At 38.4% G+C, this 20,048-nt stretch overlaps 1 protein-coding gene across 6 annotated transcripts in view; it reads left to right on the top strand.

The window, feature by feature from the left end:
- The window catches only part of LOC110346568 (uncharacterized), a 123,560-nt gene that overhangs the window by 33,550 nt on the left and 69,962 nt on the right, over positions 1-20,048 (top strand). For all 6 annotated transcript variants that reach the window (XM_087193409.1, XM_087193408.1, XM_087193411.1 and 3 more), the window contains exons 4-5: positions 12,799-12,895; positions 17,290-17,364. In XM_087193409.1, the coding sequence (XP_087049535.1) occupies positions 12,799-12,895; positions 17,290-17,355 (163 nt within the window). In that variant the 3' untranslated portion in view covers positions 17,356-17,364. The remainder of the gene's footprint in view (positions 1-12,798; positions 12,896-17,289; positions 17,365-20,048) is intronic.

Genomic DNA, 20,048 nt, shown 5'->3' with positions numbered 1-20,048 from the left:
GAACCTAAATATGAAAGACTAAAACTATGAAACTTTAAGAACAAATCATAAGGGAAAATGTTCATGAATTTAGGGTAGGCAAGAATTTTCTAGGATTCAAAAAACATGATGTATAAAAGAAAAAAATTGATAAATGAGATTCCATCAAAATTTAGACCTTTAAATGTCATTGTTAAGAAAATGAAAAGCAGTCCTTAAACAGACCATATTTATAATGCATATAACCTATGACCAGAATATATAAAGAACTCTTACAGCTCATTAATAGACAACCAATTAAAAAGTAGACACAAGAAGATGATAAATAGCCAGTACAGCACAAGGAAAGGTGTGCAACACTAAGATGCTAATCAATACAATAACAAGACTGAATTATACACTCATTAGGGAGATGAAGTTAAAAGTTTTAAAAGAACAGATGTCAGCTTAGGTGTGAACCAGTTAGAACTTTCGAATGCTGCTAATGCAAATGTAAAATGATAAATCCATTTTGGAAAACAATGTAGAAATTACTTCTATTACTGTTAAGAACCAACAGTTTTGTTCCTAAGTTTTTATTAAGAGGAATGAAGACACATGTTCACAATTGATTTGTACATACAAGTTGGCTATCCCTTATCTGAAAGTCTTAGGACCAGAAGTGTTTCAGATTTTGGACTGAAATCCATTTGATCTGCAAAGAGGATAGTTACTCCTGCTTTTTTTCTGGTTCCTGTCACATTGGGTATTGTTTTCCACCCTTTAACTTTCAGTCTATGAGTTTCTTTTTGAATTAAGTGTGTTTCTTGTATGCAGCATATTGTTAGATCTTGCTTCTTGACCCATTCTGCTGGTTTATTTATTTTCAATGATGAATTGAGACATTAACATTGATGGTTATAATGGATATGTATTGAATTATTCTTGTCATGACTTTTTCTTTTTGTTGGATTCTCACCCATTGTGTTTAATTTGTCACACCCAGTGGATTCATTCTGCTGGGCTTCCTGGGGTTGTGATCCTCACTGTCTTTTCCTAGAATATTGTCTAAAAATTTTTGGAGTGCTGGTTTGGTATCCACGAAGTTCCTAAGGTGCTCTTTATCATGACTGTATCTTATTTCTCTATCAATTCTGAAAGATAGTTTTGCAGGGTACATCAATCTGAGTTGGAGGTTGTTTTACTTTAGGTCTTGAAATATGTGTTTCCAGGGTCTTCTTGCCTTGAGGGTTTGTATTGAGAAGTCTGCTGTGATTCTGTTGGGCTTTCTTTTGTATGTGATTTGTTCCTTTTCTCTAACTGCTTGTAGAATTTTGTTCTTCTGTTGGGTTTCTGGAATCCTAACTATGATATGCCTATGTGTAGATTTTTTTTTATCAAGGCTAGTTGGAGTCCTATATGCCTCACTTATCTGTATGTCAAGTTCTTTCCCCCTGCTTGGTAAGTTTTCTGCCATCACTTCTGTGAACAGGTTTTTTTTAAATGTCATCTGCACTCTCTCCTGTTTCTTCATTGATTCTGATCAGTCCTATGTTATTCTTTTCATCATCTAGCAGCTGCTGGATTGATTTCTTGTGGTCCCTTACAATTTTAAAGCAATTTTTCTTTTCCTGGTCACTAATTGCAATCTTATCTTCTATATCTGAAATTTTGTCCTCACATTGGGTCATTCTGCTGTGTAAGCTTTCAATGGAGTTTTTAATGTCCTGGAAATCTGTTTCTATCTGTTTTATGGATTCCATTTGTTTCCTATGTTGGGATTCCATCATGTTCCTCAGCTACTCTATTTTTTTTTATCTGTGTCCTCTCTAGTTTTATTAATCATGTGTTGCACTATGAGCACAATCTCTGTGGTTATCTGATAAATTATTTCTGATTTCATTTTTTCCAGATCCTCATTTGTTGCCAGTTCAGGGAGTCCAGGCAGTTGAGTAGCAGATTGTTCCATCTTGTTTCCCTTTGGGGTTGTTGTAGGTGATCTGGAAGTATGGTTTTGAGGCTTGTTTACATGTCTTCTCATTTTGACGGGTGGGGGGGTGCTGGTGGCACCCACGTGGCTCACCTCCTCTTCCCTGGGAGTGGTGGAATGGTGGCCCGGTAGCCTCCTCCTGGCCGCTGGGATTGGCTCACATCCTCTGCCCTGGGAATGGTGGAATGGCGGCCCGGAAGCCTCCTCTTGGCTGCCTTGGTGGAGTTCTTGAGGTCTTCTATAAAAAGTATCATGTTGTCTGCAAATAGTGACAATTTAACTTCTTCATTTCCTATCTTGACTCCTTTTATTTCTTTCTCGTCTAATTACTGTGGCTAGGGTTCCCAAGACTATATTGAACAAGACTGAGTGGTGATAGTGGACATCCGTGTCTTGTTCCTGATTTTAGTGTGAAGGATTTCAGTTTTTGACCATTTAGTATGATATTGGCTGTTGGTTTTTTCCATAAATGGCTTTTATCAAATTGAGGTAGAGACCATCTATTCCAATTTTTATAGGATTTTTATCATAAATGTATGTTTCATTTTGTCAAATGCTTTTTCAGCATCTATTGAGAAGATCATGTGTTTTTTGTCCTTGGTTCTATTATTGTGGTGTATTACATTTATTGATTTGCATATGTTGAACCATTCCTGGATCCCTGGGATGGATCCCACTTGGTCAGGGTGTCAGGGTGTATGATCTTGATGATCTTCTGCATTCTATTTGCCAGTATCTTATTAAGGATTTTTTGCATCTATGTTCATTACTGAGATTGGCCTGTAGTTCTTTTTTCAGTTGAGTCTTTCTCTGCTTTGGGGATCAAGGTGATGCTTGCTTCCAGGAATGAATTTGGGACTTTTGCTTCTCTTTCAATTTCATTGAAGAGTTTAAACAGTAGTGGCAATAGTTCCTCTCTAAATGTCTTGTAGAATTCAGTAGTGGAGCCATCAGGACCCAGGCTTTTCTTAGTTGGTAAGTTTTTAATTATGTTTTCAATTTCATTGGTTGATATTGGGTTGTTTAGAATTTTTAGTTCTTCTTTATTCAATTTTATTAATTCATATGTATCTAGGAATCTGTCCATTTCTTCTGTATTTTCCATCTTAATGATGTATATGTTCTCAAAGTAGGTATTGATGATCCTCTGGATTTTTGCTGGGTCCATTTTAATTTCACATTTTTCACTCCTAATTGCATGGATTTTGGCCTTTCCCTTTTTTAATAAGACTGGATAAGGGTTTGTCAATTTTGTTTATTCTTTTGAAGAAGCACTTCATTGCTTCATTGATTTTTTTGTATTATTCTCTTGGTCTCCGTTGCATTGATTTCTGATCCGATCTTTATAATTTCCTCCATGTATGCGAGTTGGGTTTATCCTGGTCTTCTCTTTCTAGAAGCTTGAGGTTCAGCATCAGGTTGTTTAATTGGGCTCACTCTGTTTTCCTAATAGGAGTATTCACTGCTATGAATTTCCTTCATAAGCCTGCTTTCATTGTGTCCCATAGATTCTGATATGTTATATTGACATTGTCATTTAATTTTAGAAACTGTCTGATTTCTCCTTTAATTTCCTCTGTGACCCACTGGTTATTCAGAAGTGTGTTGTTCAATTTCCATGTGTTCATGAAATTCTTGCAGTTTCTTTTGCTATTGCTCTCCAATTTCATTGCACTATGGTCTGATAATATGTAGGGGATAACTTCAATTCCTTTGCACTTACTTAAACATGTTCTATGAGAGAGTATGTGATCTATTTTGGAGAATGACCCATGTGTGGCTGAAAGGAATGTGTATTCTGATTTTGTGGTGTGAAACAGTGTGTAAACATCTGTTAAGTTCATTTGTTCAAGAGTTTGATTGAGTTCTAGTATTTCGTTGTTTACTTTTTGTCTATTTGATCTATCTTTTTGTAATAGTGGGGTATTGAGCTCCTCCACTACTATTGTATTAGTGCTGATTTGATTTTTCATGTCCATTAGTTGAGAACACTAGTGATTGGTGCATATATATTTATGATTGTTGTCTGTTTCTCTTGGATTGTTCCCTTTACAAGAATGTAGTGTCTTTCTTTGTCTCTCTTAATCAGCGTTGGTGTGAATTTTACTTGATCTCCAAAGAGGATAGCTACTCCTGCTTTTTTTTTTGGATTCCTGTCACATGGAGTATTGTTTTCTACCGTTTAGCTTTCAGTCTGTAAGTTTCTTTTTAATTTAAGTCTGTTTCTTATATGCAGCATATTATTGCATCTTGCTTCTTGACCCATTCTGCAAGTCTATTTCTTTTGTTGGTGAATTGAGACCATTAACATTGATGCTTATAATGAATATGTATTGACTTATCCTTGTCATGGTTTTTTGTTTTTGTTGGATTCTGCCCCTTTGTGCTTAATTTCTTGTCTTGCCTGATGGATTCATGCTGCTGGGCTTCCTGAGGTTGTGATCCTCATTGTCTTTTTCTAGGATATTGTTTAAAATTTTGGGGGGAGTCCTGGTTTGGTATTCATGAAGTTCCTCGGGTGCTCTTTGTCATGAAAGTATCTGATTTCTCCATCAGTGTTTAAGGATAGTTTTGCAGGTACATCAATCTGGCTTGGAGGTTGTTTTACTTTAGGTCTTGAAATATGTCTTTCCAGGGTCTTCTGGCCTTGAGGGTTTGCGTTGAGAAGTCTGCTGTGATTCTGATGGGCTTTCCTTTGTATGTGGTTTGTTTCTTTTCTCTAACTGCTTATAGAATTTTGTTCTTCTGTTGGGTTTCTGGAATCTTAACTATTATATGCCTATGTGTACATTTTTTTTGATCAAGGCTAGTTGGAGTCCTATATGCCTCACTTATCTGTATGTCACGTTCTTTTCTTCTGCTTGGGAAGTTTTCTACCATCACTTCTGTTTACAGTTTTTATGTCATCTGCACTCTCTCTTCTTCATTGACTCAGATCAGTCTTATGTTATTCTTCTTTGCATCATCCAGCAGCTGCTGGATTTATTTCTCATGGCCCCTTACTATTTTTAAGAAAATTTTCTTTTCCTTGTCACTAATTGCAAAACCTATCTTCTATATCTGAAATTCTGTCCTCACACTGGCTCATTCTGCTGCATAATCTTTCAATGGAGTTTTTAATGTCCTGGAAATCTGTTTTATGGATTCCATTTGTTTCCTATGTTAGGATTCCATCATGTTCCTCAGGTCCTCTATTTTCCTGTTTCTGCTCTAGATTTATTACTCATGTCCTGTGCTATGGGCACAATCTCTGCTATTACATGAGAAATTATTTCTGATTTCATTTTTTCCTGTTCCTTTTTCATTACCAGTTCAGGGAGTCCAGGTAGTTGAGTATTAATCAGATTGTTCCATCTTGTTGCCTTTTGGGGTTGCCTTAGGTGATCTGGAAGTCTGATTTTGAGACTTGTTTACATGTCTTTCATTTCAACAGATGCAGCCTGCTGTGCCTTTGTTCAGGCAACTTCTTGCCCACTCAGTGGTCTTCAATTCTCAGCAAGCCACCAAGTGGCCTTTTTTCTGCTGCTCACCAGTGTACCAATTTCAGGGTTCAGAATGGATTCCTTCTGGATCCCTGAGTTGACCTTTTGTATGGGTGGGCTTCTGGCTGGGGTCTGTGCACACTTGCCGTGGTATCTAGGCATGCTTCTGGCTAGAGCCTGCCCCAATACATAGCTGTTGTCTGTGAGGGCCTTTGGCTGCAGGCTGTGCTCCCCAGTCCCTGGTGTCTGAGCAGCTTCTGACTAAGGTCTCTGCACACTTACTGATGGTATTGGGGCAAGCCTCTGTCTGTTGCTTGTGCACCTGTGGAGCTCTTTTCCAGGTGGACCCTTGGCTTGGGCCTGTGTGCCCAAGTGGCTGTGGTTGGGGCAGAGCCCTGGCTAGACCTGCCTGTAGCTGCACTGCTGTGGTCCACATTGCTGCTCACTGGGATTTCCTAAAGTGACTTTTTAAATAGGAAGATCCACCCAGAATAAGTTGTGAATTTGTCATACTGTTTAAATTGGTAACAACTTGTAGTCCCTCCCAGTTTAGGTTATTTTTTATACATGGAGTAAATAAGAATTTTATTAATATATTTAAAAATAATTTCTAAATGTTAACAGCAAGACTGATTATAATTCTAGTTTCTCTTTTGTATGGAACAGACTTAATAAACGGGAGACACTGAAGCAGGAATGCCCCCATTGTCATGTCAGGATTTTACCTGTACCAGAGGCCTTCATGTGCTACACATAATTTATAGAAAGTTTTGCATCTGCAAGTTGGGTACATAAACAGTTCTCTTTTTTTTGATACTGAGTGTTGAACTCTAGACCTTGCCCTTGTGAGTCAGGCATGGCTCCACTGAGCTAAATCTCTGGCCCAACTCTTCTTCATTTTCCTAAGGGAATTCAATAAATGTAGCATCGTGAATAAATGTAACCTTTGATCCTTAAAGTGGTCTTTTCTTTCCATTTAAATTTTTTTTCATTTAATTATTTTCCTCTTTTTCTCCATGGATATTACCCATTAGATATCTTCCACTCAAATTTCTGTTGGTTTTAATATATTAACATGTAATTGAAAATTTTCTTTGCAGTATTTCTTAACATTGCCATTTTCTGGCAATGTGGCATTATGGCTTATGTCTAGATGTCCCCCCAAGGCCGCATGTGGTCATAGGTGGGGCTTTTGGGCGGTGGATGGATCATGGGCGCATGATAATTGGATTAGTCTACTAATTAGTTTAGCATAGTCCTGGGTGTGGATAATGGGAAGACTCACCTTGAGTGTCGGTGACACCAACCACTAGGCTTGTAGTCTGAATGGAATAAAAAGGGACTAAGTCTTACCACTGGCTGTCTTCTGCCTGTCCTGCCATGGACTGTTTCTCCTCTGCCATGCCATCCCCTGCCTTGCAGCCAGTCCACCATGGACTGAAACCTCTACAAATTGTAAGCTGAAATAATCTCTCCTCCTTTAACTTGTGGTCCCAATTTTATATGTGTTTTTCTTGAAACAGATTTAGAGTAAACTACCAAATGTTCTTACTCACGTTTCTTTTATTCATCCTTTGCAAGAAATAGCTAGTACTGTCTGATAAGTGATAGGATATTCTAAGGAATATATTTCTTTGCTAAGATAAAATGTCAGAAGTTCTTGGGCAAAAGGCTACATGTCACATTATTCATTTCTTAAAAGATATTTTTCCCTCATTGACATTATATCTAAAAGCCTCATATTGAACATTGACTATTATTTTAACTTTACTTTTTATATTAAAGTTTCAGATGTTTTTCAGTACAATGGACTTACCGGACAATCATTTCATGTAGCACATGGTATAGCAAGTAGTTTAGTCCTCAATAACTAAGCTCCTTGGTCATGCTCTAAGAATGATGAAAGTATTTAGGAACAAAGTGTCATGATATTTGAAACTTTAAAATCATTCAGCCAAAGATAAGTAAGTGAATATATTTAAAATAATACATGGGTGTGGATCACTGTGAGTTCAAGGCCAGTCCGAACTATGAAGTGAGACCCTGTCTCAAAAACCCCAAAAATAAAAACTAAAATGTTGAAAGAAATAAATCTTCACATATATGCATACATAAAGCAAATGTGGCAAAATATTGGCAATTGTTGACTTCAGGAATAGTATGTTCATTTTACTTCCATATTTGACTTTTTTCTGTGTATACAGAATAGTTCATCATTAAAACATTGGAAGAAGACATTTGTAATAGAAAGTGTGAAAAACACAAAACTCCTCTCTAGATCATGTAAAGCAGAACTACCCGAGTTTACAGCTGCAAGAACACCGTACTTCAGGGCACACCTGGTTTAGTTCTGACCCCTGAGACAGGATTGGTCCCGGAGATCACCGTAAGTGTCCTGGCCACAGCCCTGCTCTGTGCGCTCTTTCTCTCCTTCACCCCTCCTATTTCCTCACTCTCAGTCATCTGAAGTCATACCCTGTCAAGATGGAGAAATTGGGACCCCAGTGACAAAGTTCTTAGTCTATGAAGTGTGTGTGTTTAATCAAATCTTATTGTTTTGATTTTTGCTATAAATTCAGCCAGATTTTCTACTTTCTGGTCATAACCGAATAAACCCACTGACTTAGAGTAATGGTGACCCCTACTGGGAAGTATACATTTTAAACCAACCAAAGCAAAAACTTGCATATCATTTCGTTCTGGTGAATACCATGTTCTTTCTCTGTAAGTCCAATGGAAGAACCTTCCCATTGAACTTATAGTCATACCAGGACAGACTTAGTATGAAGATACATTTAGTAAAGGATAAATATGTCAATGTGATAACCTTAAGAGGATAATTTTACTGATTCATTAACTAATTTTACAGTAATAAAAACATTCAGTGCTAAACAACTCAACATTCATACTTATGTCACTAAATATTTTAGCTAGTCTTTATTCTTTTTTTTTTTTTTTTTTTTTTTTTTTTTTTTTTGGTATCGGAGATCGTACTCGTGTCCTTGCGCTTGCGAGGCAGGAGGCAGAACCACTGAGCTAAATCCCCGGCCTGTAGTCTTTATTCTTGTGATGGAGTAAAAGATCTCTTAATTATGTAATTCAGTTTTTTTAAAAAAATATTTTAAAAATTTTAATAAAAATTAGATGTCAAACTTAATTTTTATAAAAATGACTAAAATAATGGTTAGTAATTTCAGCATTTTGAAAAAGGTCTAAACTGATATGCATACTTGTTCACTAGTAGATTCTATGTCATATTTCTAAAATTGATCGTTGATAGAATTTAGTATTTTCCAGTTATCATGATGTGCTGAGCAACATGATGATGTTACTAGCAGGTAAATCATTCTTTTTACATCATTATTTGTCATTTGAAAATCATGGTTCTTGGGCCAGGGATTTAGCTCAGTGGTTTTGCCAGCTGCTGTGCAAGCACAAGGACCCGAGTTCGATCCCCAGTAACAAAAAAAAAAAAGAAAGAAAATCATGGTTCTTGGGATTTTCCAACCTATCCACTAATTATTTTTTTCCCACTAATTATTTTTATAATTTAAAATAATAAATTGAACATAGTTTTGGAATAAGTGTAAAACTATAAAGTATTCAGGGTAAACATTGCACATCCTTGTTGGAGTCATGTATCATAAGAGGAAGCATAGTAAACCCTTGTAAATTAGGTGCCCAAGAATTCCAGAAGGGAGGTACATTTTCAGATGGTGGTTGGTTTTAGTTTCTGTGCTGCAATTCAGAGAGCCATGCAATTGGAAAAAAGAAGTGAATGTCATGTTTTAGAGTTAGTGTTAGCTCTTTATTTTGAGAACTAGATACTTTAATGCTATCATTCCATAACTCTACATTCTTTATAAATGTACATTTTAATTATAAAATGACAAATATATGGAAGTAATCTTTTAAGCTCACTTTTTTGGCATATATATATGTATATACTAGTATATAAAGACTAGTTAATTCTTGCTGTTGATTATTCTATTAGAAAAGAATTATAATTAGTTAATTAAAATAGTTGAAAGTATAGTAAAAACTTTACCACTTTAAAAATGGACATCAAATAAAAGAATAAAATGTAGAAATCAGAGTGGGTGTGTGCAAATTTAAGTACCACCACATAATAACTGTAGGTTTTTGTATAAATTATTTCACCGCAAAGCCTCAGTTTCCTCATCTGTAATGACAAATTTGTAGTAAGGATTAAATGAACCTGATGCACATATAAATGCTTCAGAAAACCTCAGTGTCAGCTATTATTTCTGTCTTTGATGTTTTGCAGTCTTTGCTTTACATCTGCATCGATTCCTGTGTAATTTTAAATGGTTCTCTCCACGCAGGCTATCCCAAACTCTTCATCGTCCCAGGAATTCACCATTACACTAATCCATTGATACCCACTGTGCAAAAGCCTTCGATGTCTGACTTAGCCCAGGTCTTCCAAGAGGTAGAGTCCAAGACTGGTTTCAACATGCAAAGAAACATGAGTAGTAGGAGAAATACCCTGCGAGGATAAAAGGGAAGTGATCCAGAAGAGCCATCAGCCCAGTATGACAGTCGGGCTCAGACCAAGAGGGGCTGGGGCGTGGAAGCATCTCAGGTGGCTGAGTGTTATAAGGAATATTTGGCCAGGCTGTTGGGAAGTCCCCTTGCCAGAGTTTCTTGTCGATGGGGTTCTGGGCCTTCCAGGGACAGCCCTGCCATGGGCCCTGGTGGGCTGGGTCTCTGGCTAGAAGCAGCCGGGAGGTGTCTGTCATCTCAGAACACAGGTGGTGATGGGTTACCCAGCACAGCACATGGAGACCATTGCTCAGATAACACTTCCCGCAGTCTGTGTCTTTTAATTGGAGAGTTAAGGCCATTAACATTGAGAGGTATTATTATAAGGTGTTTACTGAATCCTGTCATTGCATTATTTTTCCAGTGCTGATTCCTTTGTTTTGTTTTTTTCTCTTGTTTAACTACTTTTCCAGTTAGTTGTATACTTTCCTTTGGGCTCTTTGGTGCTTGCTGTGTCTGAGATTCCTTTGAATATTTTATGCAGTGCTGGTTTAGTAGTCATGTACTTCCTTAGGATATCTTTGTCATGAAAAATCTTCTCTATCAATTTTGAAGGCTAGTTTTGCAGCATATAGAAGCCTGTGTTGACAGTTATTTTCTTTCAAGGCTTGAAAAATTTCCTGCAAACTCTCCTGGGCTTGAAGATTTGTATTGAGAAATCTCCTATATTTTGATCATCTTGCTTTTCTAAGTAACCTACTATTTTTTTCTGGCATTTTTAATATTCTCTCCTTTTGTTGAATTTCTGAGATTTTGATTATGATGCATCATGGAGATGTTCTTTTCTGGTCATGGTTATTTGGAGTTCAATATTACTCTTAACTTGAATATTGAAGTCTTTCTCTAGATTTGGAAAGTTTTCTGCTATAATTTTGGTGAATAAATTTTTTATACCTTTCAGGGGAAATCTTCTAATTTTCCCTTTATTCCTATAAGTCTGATGTTGGTTTTGTTTTTTTCTTTTTTGAGCCACCAAGCAGCTCTTGGATCCAGCCTGCATGTTGTCATTGTTTTTAGGGTATTGTTGTGTTTATGATCTACTGCATCCACCTTATCTTCAATTTCTTTTTTTTTCCTTCAATTTCTGAAACTCTGTCCTCCTATTGGTAAAATTTGCTACCTATGCTTTTTATGAAAAATTTTCCTACCTTTATATTTCTGCTTTCTTTCTCTTTATACTTTCTAATTCTTTACCAAACTGGTCACTAATACCTTGTATTGTCTTGTTGCACTTTATTAGTTTATTTCTTAAGCTTTTCATTTTATTAGTAACATCCTTTTATCAGTTTAGTAAAATCCTCTGTAAGCTTGCTAAACATCTTATGGATTTGTTTATATGTTTCTTCTTTGATCTCTTCAAATTATTTTTTTTTGTACTGAGGATGGAACTCAGGACCTTGCACTTTCGAGGCAGGTGGCAGAACCACTGAGCTAAATCCCTGGTCTCAAATATTTTGACAATTTTGTTTTTTAGATCTTTGCCTATAACTTATAAGTAGACTTCATCATCTGTGAGATAAGCATTTGGGGAGTTGAGGCTTTTGGAAGCATCTCTTTGCTTTGTTTTCTCATATTTCTGTTGTAATACTATAAACCAGATATTGGCATGTAGTAAAAACCAATTAACAACCATGCCGCCACTGGCAATAGCAAAGAAACAGCAATAATAATAGTCAGAGATATAACATTAGTACTAATAAGAGATACAACTATACTACCCTTAGCAATAGAAAAGTGATCTTCAGTGATAATATATAGGGACCAAAAACCAAACCAAATATTGACACATAGTAAATATCTACTAAATACAACAATTATTTTACCACAGAAAAGAATTCAGTAATAATAAGAGTCAACTACATATTTAAGAATTAATAAAGGTTACTTTGTGTGTGTGTGTGTGTGTGTGTGTGTGTGTGTGTTACCAGGGATCAAACTCAGGACCTTGTGCTTGCGAGGCAGGCAGCAGCACCACTGAGCTAAATCCCAGGCTCAATAAAAGTTAATATTAATAATAATAAAAATGGAGGAGGGGGGGAAAGGAAAAATTGAAAGAAGTTAAATTTCAAAGGAAAGATAAGAAAGAGAAAAGTGAAATAAAGACTTTAAAGAATAAAATTAAATTAAGTAATATCGTGTCCTCAGCCTCGAGTCCTGATCTCCTGCCTAGGGGCTACAACGCAAGCAAAAAGAAAGACACAGAAACAAGACTTAAACAGAAAGCAAGGATCTGGGATCATCTGAGCTGATCAGGGCAGCAAAGACACCGGACACCAGACACCAAAACCCTCCAGGATTTATTGATTACAAGTGTGGGAAGAAAGAGGGCAGGGTATATGGGAGACATCTGGTAATAGTGTGTGAGGCATCTGATGTTATCACCCGTCTTGGTCTTTGTTCCTTCTGCAAGAATGTATTACCTCCCTTTTACAAGCCTGGCTTTTCATCACAGAGCACAGGCCCATCGTGTCCTTCTTAGCCTGAGTTTGCGGCTTCTTAAACTTCTCAAGAAGTCTCTGAGTAGCCTGCTCCCTCTCTACAACCATCCCTTATGGGCATCTCCCAACTGGTCACTGTGGTAGGGTGACCTCAGAAACCCTGAAGTATAGTTCTGTGACTTCTGCCTCCCAGAGTAGCTCAAACAATTAACCCCTTCCTACAATGGCTTCTGATGAATCCCTCCCAAATATGGCCAGCAATGCAATAGATACTTCTCTAACTGTAGCTTGCCACGTGGAAGGACTCACTCAATAAAACCTCACACTGTATTTGCATGTCCAATAACTGTTCTTTTTTTTTCAGGGTAGTGCTCCTGGTGAGTCATTTATTACTGGGCCTTCTGATCCTGTCCGGGCTTACCTTGTGTTTGTGGGATAGGTTCCCCTCTCCAGGAGCCAGGGTAAGTACTCCAGACTGTTTCATTCTTTTCTCTGCATTTTCTTTAGTTTCTCCGGGTTTTCTATGAGTTCTAGTTTTCCTGTTGGTTCTTTCTTAATCCCTGAGGTCATCTTTGCCTCTTCACTGAACAGCTTTTTTCTAAGTCCTGGAGAAGCTGAAATGGGCTGCCAGCCGTTACTGTGCCATCTCCCTAGCACTTCTCTCAATTTAAAAAAGTGTTGTACAGGAAAAAAAAAAAGACTTGACAAGAGTTAAAACTGTTAGGAAGGAAATAACATGAAAAACTAGAGAAAGTATGAATGCATTTCAGTCATTCAATTTCAATACTCAATTCAGTCATTTTGCCTTCCTCCTGATACTGCCTTAGAAATACATTTAAATGGGGCCAGGGAGTTAGCTCAGTGGTTCCAGTGCCTGCCTCACAAGTGCAAGGTCCTGAGTTCGATCTCCGGTACCAAAAAAAAAAAAAGAAATACATTTAAAGGGCTGTATTAAGTGGATAAATATTAAGCAACTTTCCTAAGCTGAGTAGCTGTGGCAAATAAAATTACATCATAAAAAAGTAGAAAATATCCAGGAAAGGCTGTCTTCACTTTGAAGGCAATAACCAGATGTTGTATTATGTATGTTTTCTTGTTTGGTACTCCTGATTGTAACCCAGCCCTAACCTCAAACTTAACCTTAACCCTAACAAAAGTAAAACTCCAAACTCTGGAGTGATTGAACCCCAGGCCTCACACACACTAAGCAAGTGCTGTTTCTTCGGCAACACTACATTTCCAGGCCTGCAAAGTGTAATTTATTATATCCACATTTCAGATGAGGAAATTAAGCTTCAAAATTCTCCCTCAGATTCAGTTGATAATAAATGGTAGATCTGGAATTCAAACCAAGCACTCTTGTCCTTATTATTGATCATACTGTCAGAGCTAATAGGTATAGAAGAATGAGACTTGAAATCAAGTGTCCTGTTACTGTGCTCATTGTGTTATAGCAAGGAACCTCATAGATGATTTATGGAACTGCCAGTGATGATAATACATAGTAATCAACAGCCACTGAGCTCCTAATGCATCAGGCATTGTTCCAAGTGGCTACATATAATAACTCCTGAAATCCTCCCGACAACTCTACGAAGTAGGTCCTCTTATCTCCAATTTGCACAAATTTGCTTAAGGTCCATGTCTATCCTTTCCTTGTTCCTTGCATTGGAGAAGGTTTGTGGGTTATTGAAATTTCTTTGGCAGCGCGACGTATTCATTTGAGGAAAAAGGCATTTGTTGTTTGAGTTATCAGTGCTCTCAGTTCTGCATTTTAGTCCTAATATTTAACTGATACTCAGTATACGAACTGGAGTTTCTTCATATTGTAACATCTCTATACATTGTCCTCTTTCTCAAGTTACCTTTTCTCTCAATTTTCCTTATTGCCTAATATTTACTTTTACTTGGTTCTTTATCACCAGCAATTTGTTTCCAAAACATCTTCCTGTCTTTGAAATGAAATTACCTCAGATTTCCCTTACTGTACTCCCGGAGCTGTTTTTCTAGTTCAGTCTTGAGTTTATTCTTATGCTTCAATTCTTTCATAATTTATTTTGCAACTGATGTCATACTAATCTTCCAGGCATCAAGAAATGCGAATTCTGTCTTTTTCTTAAAAATAAATAAGTACAGGGTTTGATGATATAGCTCAGTGGTAGAAAGCTTGCCTAGCATGTGCAAGGTCCTGAGTTTGATTCCTAGCATGGCAAGAATTACATTGAATTAATTTTTTAACTCAATTAATTGAATTTGAATTTTTATTTAATTAAACATTGAATTTAACTTTTTGTACTTGTGGTCCCAGCACCCTGGGGGGCTGAGGCAGAAGGAAGACAAGTTGGGGCTCAACTGGGCAGCAAGTGACTTACCCAGACAGACCCTGTGTCAAAAAGGGCTGGGAATGTAGCTCAGTGCAGGGCCCTTGGTTCAACCTCCAGTACCAGGAAGGAAAAAAGCTAACAGCTTTAATGTTCTCAAAGGCAGTATTAAGGATTGCTATTTCATAAGCACAGTTTTATTTTATGCTAGTATATCATTATAACAAGTTACTTCTTTAAGGAATTACTATTAGTTTGATTTATTTTTTTAGTATAGGGATTGAACCTAAGCCCTTTTTGCACTGAGCTACATCCATAGCCCCCTCCCCCCCTTTTTAAAATTTTGAGACATGGGCCGGGGATTTAGCTCAGTAGTTTCACCATCTCCTGCGCAAGCCTAAGGACCTGAGTTCAATCCCTAGTACAAAAAAAAAAAAAAAATTGAGACACGATCACCTTGACTGCTAAGTTGCCTAGGCTAGACTCAAACTTGCAATCCTCATGCCTTGGCCTCCCAGAGTGCTGGGATTACAGATGTGCACCGCACATGACCAGACCATTTGGAAAATATTAGTTCACTCAGATTTTAGTGTAGATTTTCCAAACGTTGGCATGTTTTATTTAACAATGTAAAAAAATCATATTTATTAATATTCCCATCAAACTCATTAGAAATCTTCCATTCTGTGGGAAGCTTTCAAGCTCACAGCACTAAATAAAATATTTGAAGTCTAATTTTTGCTGGAAACTGTGAATTTATCATTGACAATAAATATTGTCATTTATTTCCCTAGAAGTTACAGACTTACTTGGTTTTCACAAAAATATCTATCAAATTTCCAAGGCTAAAAACCTGTAATTCATCCTCCAATTATTCTTCAAATAAAACAGGAGGTTATAGAAAAAAGCAACTAGTTCAGCATGCCACTCAATCACACCTGTATTTCAAATCAGTGCAAATGTGAACCCAGTGAAAAAAAATTAAAAACATGAAAATGCTTTTGACTTCCTGGATTCCCTGAGATATTTTTAAGGGATCTTCTCACACAGTGGAAATTGGTAACTATAATGTGAGCTCTACGAAAGCAGTGAGTCAGTTTTTTTGTTTTTTCTTTTTTGTTTTTAATTCTTTTAGTGGTACATTTTAGGTATGCAATACGTTTACATTTATCATTGGGTGCTTGTACCTGTACATGATGTATCTTGGTTCTTATTTTTTCCCCATTCCCTGTGCGCCCTTCACCCCCTGCACCCTTCCCTATTCACAGATTTTGTTTCCATTTTTTTTTCTTTTCTCATAATTTTTCCTTTCCCTTCGGACCTTTTCCTATTTCACACTATCAATTATTCATTTTCATCCTTATTTACACTTTCAGTTTCTCACACTAGAGAAACTATTCGGTATTTACACATGTGTGTCCTATTTATTTCACTTAAGATGGCCTCAGTATTGCATACATTTAGCTATAAATGTCTGTAGTTTCTCATTCTTTATGGCTCAGTAGTACTCCATTTTATAAAAAAAACCCACATCTTCTTTATCCAGTTTCCAGTTAGCAGTGAGTCAGTTTTGTTCAGTGTTATATCTTCAACTGTTTGTATGTAGAGCAGGGATTAGAACATAGTAAATGATCAATAAATATTTCCCAAATATATTGACAAAACAGATAGATAAGAGATTAATCTTTCATAGAACACAGAACAATAACTTAAAATGTATGTTTTTTATTATGTCTAGCTCAATAACCAACACAGGCCATAAAGTAATAGGAAAATCTAATTTCATTATTGTCATTTTCTTTGCTGAAGACTCCACTGACTTCTAAATTGTGAAAGAAAGATATTAAAAGAGCTGTTATGGGCCCAGGGATTTAACTCAGTGGTTCTCCCGCCTGCCCTGCAAGCACAAGGACCTGAGTTTGATCCCTGGTACCAAAAATAAATAAATAAAATAAAATAAAATAAAAGAGCTGTTATGGGAAAGATGTGAAATGTACCAGAATCAAAACTCAAGTGCTTTTAATATTTTTTGTCTGTGCTGGGGATTGAGTCTAGGGCCTCCTGCAGGTTCTCTTTGACTTTTTCGTTATATTCACATTTCCACTCATGGTGCAAAAATAATGGTGGGTTAAATTGTTAGTGCCTTTTCATGAATTAAGACAGTAGTGCCTGTTGTACCAGTACTTTCTGTATTCTTCCCACCCCAGACCTGCAAGGGGAGAAAAGGTGAATTGTTCAAGATGCCACCCCCACCCCGCCCACTACTGCTGTATTGGGAGTGTAATGCAGGGCCTCAGCACTGGAGCTGAGCTGCGTTTCCAGCCTTTTATTGTTTTTATTTGAGGTGGTGTCTTACTTTGGCAAGCATTTTTGCAAATGAGAAAACTAAACAGCCTCTGGAGCTAAATGCCCCCAAATCATGGAGTTAAGGACAGGACTAAAATATAGCATCTTGGACATTTTCTCCCACATACAGCAATGATAGGATTGACAATGTGAGCCATAAGAATAATTTTTGTGTATTCCTTCTACAGAAAACTGGTCAAGCAAGCTCAAAGACACTGCATGGACCCAGAACAGAAAAGGAATCCAAAGTTTAGAATCCAAAGGTTAGAACATGTGAATATACCTCGTGGTAGGTGTCAGGTAAAAGGCCAAAGACCAAGACCAGACCAGGCCACAACAAACCTTTATTAGAGGAAGAGATCTGCCGGGCTGTCTCTGAATAAAGGAGAGACAAAAGCAATATGGCCGGGGCAGGGAGAGTCTTTTATAGAGACTGTGGTGGGGTTTTAGGGGCTGAGTCGGGGTTGAGTGAGGTAGTGACTAGGGAATGGAGGAGCTGGTGATGTCACTAGCTGGTAGGAGGTGAGTGAGTATTAGGTTACTCTTTAGGCGGGAACAGGGGCATGCTGGGAAGAAGGGTTTATTCTTTGGTTGGAGCAACCATCTTGGCATGATGTCACACAGGGGAGGGGGCAAGGCACGATAGGAAGAGGGCAGCTACTATACATAATAACTGCTGAGGTAGTGGGAGACCTATCAGTAGGGTCCTTCACTCCCCTCCTGAACAGCTCACACTAGACATATCCAAAGAAAGCATGGAAAGCAGGTTAGTCACATAGGACTATGGAGAGGTAAAGAATCAAGGTCCTTTTCGCCACCTGCTTGAGCAAGCACAAGGACCCAAGTTGGATCCCTGGTACAAAAAAAAAGTAAGCAAGTTGGGCCTGATGCCTAAAGGAGGCCTTGGGGCCATGCTGTATAGTGATGTGGACGGGGTCAGAGACTGGAAAAGCCCCAGCAGAGAGGGATGCTTCTGGTGTTTTGCAAGAGCTAGCTATTCGCATTTTGTGTGGGATTTTCTGCACATTGTGGGATATTCACCATCCGATTGTCCACCCAAATGCCGCTAAATTCCCGTTACTGCATTCACTACACATGTTCTACACATTTCTAAATGTCCACTAGGGGGCAGTATCACCCCGACTACATTATCACATAGTTCCTAAGAAACACACTTCCTAATAAATGTAGTAGGGTACAGTTCAGAGATCATAGTTGATGTTTCTCTTCTCAGGTTTTTTGGTTCCCCTCTCCACTACCAGGTCTCTTGGTGGCCACTGAATCACTAGAATTCATTACTTCAGAACTGGGGTGACATAGCCCAGGGACAAGGACATCTGTGTTTCTGAGGGGAATTTTAAAACCAAAGGAGAATCTGTAGGGTTTTTGTAGTAAGGACCAGGTTTTTTGAGAGAGAAAACCAATTTTTTAAGCTCAAAATGAATAAGAGCTTGGAGGACTCAGGGCAGAGGGGTTACACCATAAATGTAAGTTATACAGTTAGAAGCTATGTAGGAGACACAGAAGGAAATAAAAGCTGAGCCTGCTGGAAGGAGGAAGAGAACCTGAAGGCATGTGACCTTGGGGAAACTGAAAAGGATGGCGCTCTGTCCACTCCCGAGTCAGCTGAGAGGACAAGCAATTCCTGGGGACCTGGAGGATTTAGAACAGCGAAGGTCGACACTTTGCTTCAGTAGGCCCCGCTCACAAGGCCCCTGCCCCCATACAGGTGGGCAGGTGCCCCAGACAATCTCCACGCCCTTCAGGATACTGAGCACCCAACACTTCCCTGAACCCCCTCCCCAACAGTTTTCTGAGTCCTCCCAAAGCAACACAGAAGTAGCTGGGACTAGGATGGCTGGGTGGGAGGGCCTGGGTTCAGGGAGAAGCTAGCCATGCCCTGCATGAGCAGCGAGCGGGAACAGGGGCTGACTCCAAAGGGTCAGAGGGAATTGCCCAAGTCAGCACATCCTGGGCAGGGTGCCTCTGGGGTCAGAACAACATGGAAATCTCCAGGGAAAAAGAAAATGGGGAGGAGTGGTTGAAGGAGAAAGGCAGAGAGGCAAATTGCAAAGTTCACACTGAAGGTCAGGTTATGGGCCTCTTAAGCAGAAAGGGGACTTGGCAACTAAGTGTAACGAGGGCATAAACAGCCCAAGGAAGTAAGCTTCAGTACCCTGGCGCGTATTTATGGAGGCCTTGTGTCAGGGTTGGTCTTCGGGGTGGTGTTCCCGGGAGGTGCTGTGGGAGACCTTTAGGGCACTGGGGGTGTGCCCCAGTGGGACCCCAGCCCTTTCCTCTTGCTTTTTTGCTTCTGCCCATGAGGTAAGCAGTTTGTTCTGCTGATCATTCCCTGTCCTCCCTATCTGGCACCACTGCCAGAGACCTCAAAGCAGTAGGTCTACCCAACCATGAACTAAACTTTCTAAAACTGGGCACCAAGGTAAAGGATTCTCTTTACAAGTTGTTTATCTCTGGTGGTTTGTTGTGCTGCCAGAAAGCTGACTAACACACCCCACCTTTAAGTCTGCAGGGGGCTCCTAGAGGCCAGATAGCAGCTGTTCACCGTGTTCAGAGCTACTTATGTAGTTTTGGATGAGTATGTATTGAGAAACAGTTATCCCTTTTATTTCTCTGTGATCGGAAGTATGGCTGAAGTAGATCCTAACTGTTGAGACTGAGGGTTGCCATTATCAATGGACACATACTTTAAACTATAATTTATCTGTTTTTAAATCAATGAAAGATGTATTCGCTATTTTGTGCGAGTATAATTTCAAAATTAACTGTCACTAAGTAAACAACAAAAGCGTAGGCATTAGATAGTTTTCTTGAAATCTCTTCCAAACCATCATAATTCCTAAATTAACAACCATAGTGTAAGGGAGGGCTAGAGAAAAAAAAAAAAAACAACCATAGTGTAAATTCAAAGAGAAATTCCATCTTA

Source organism: Heterocephalus glaber, unplaced genomic scaffold (assembly GCF_053883595.1).
Source record: "Heterocephalus glaber isolate CG9 unplaced genomic scaffold, H.glaber_assembly_v1.0 deba00001588, whole genome shotgun sequence".
Taxonomy (NCBI): Eukaryota; Metazoa; Chordata; class Mammalia; order Rodentia; family Bathyergidae; genus Heterocephalus; species Heterocephalus glaber.
This window is presented reverse-complemented; position numbering and strand designations above follow the sequence as displayed.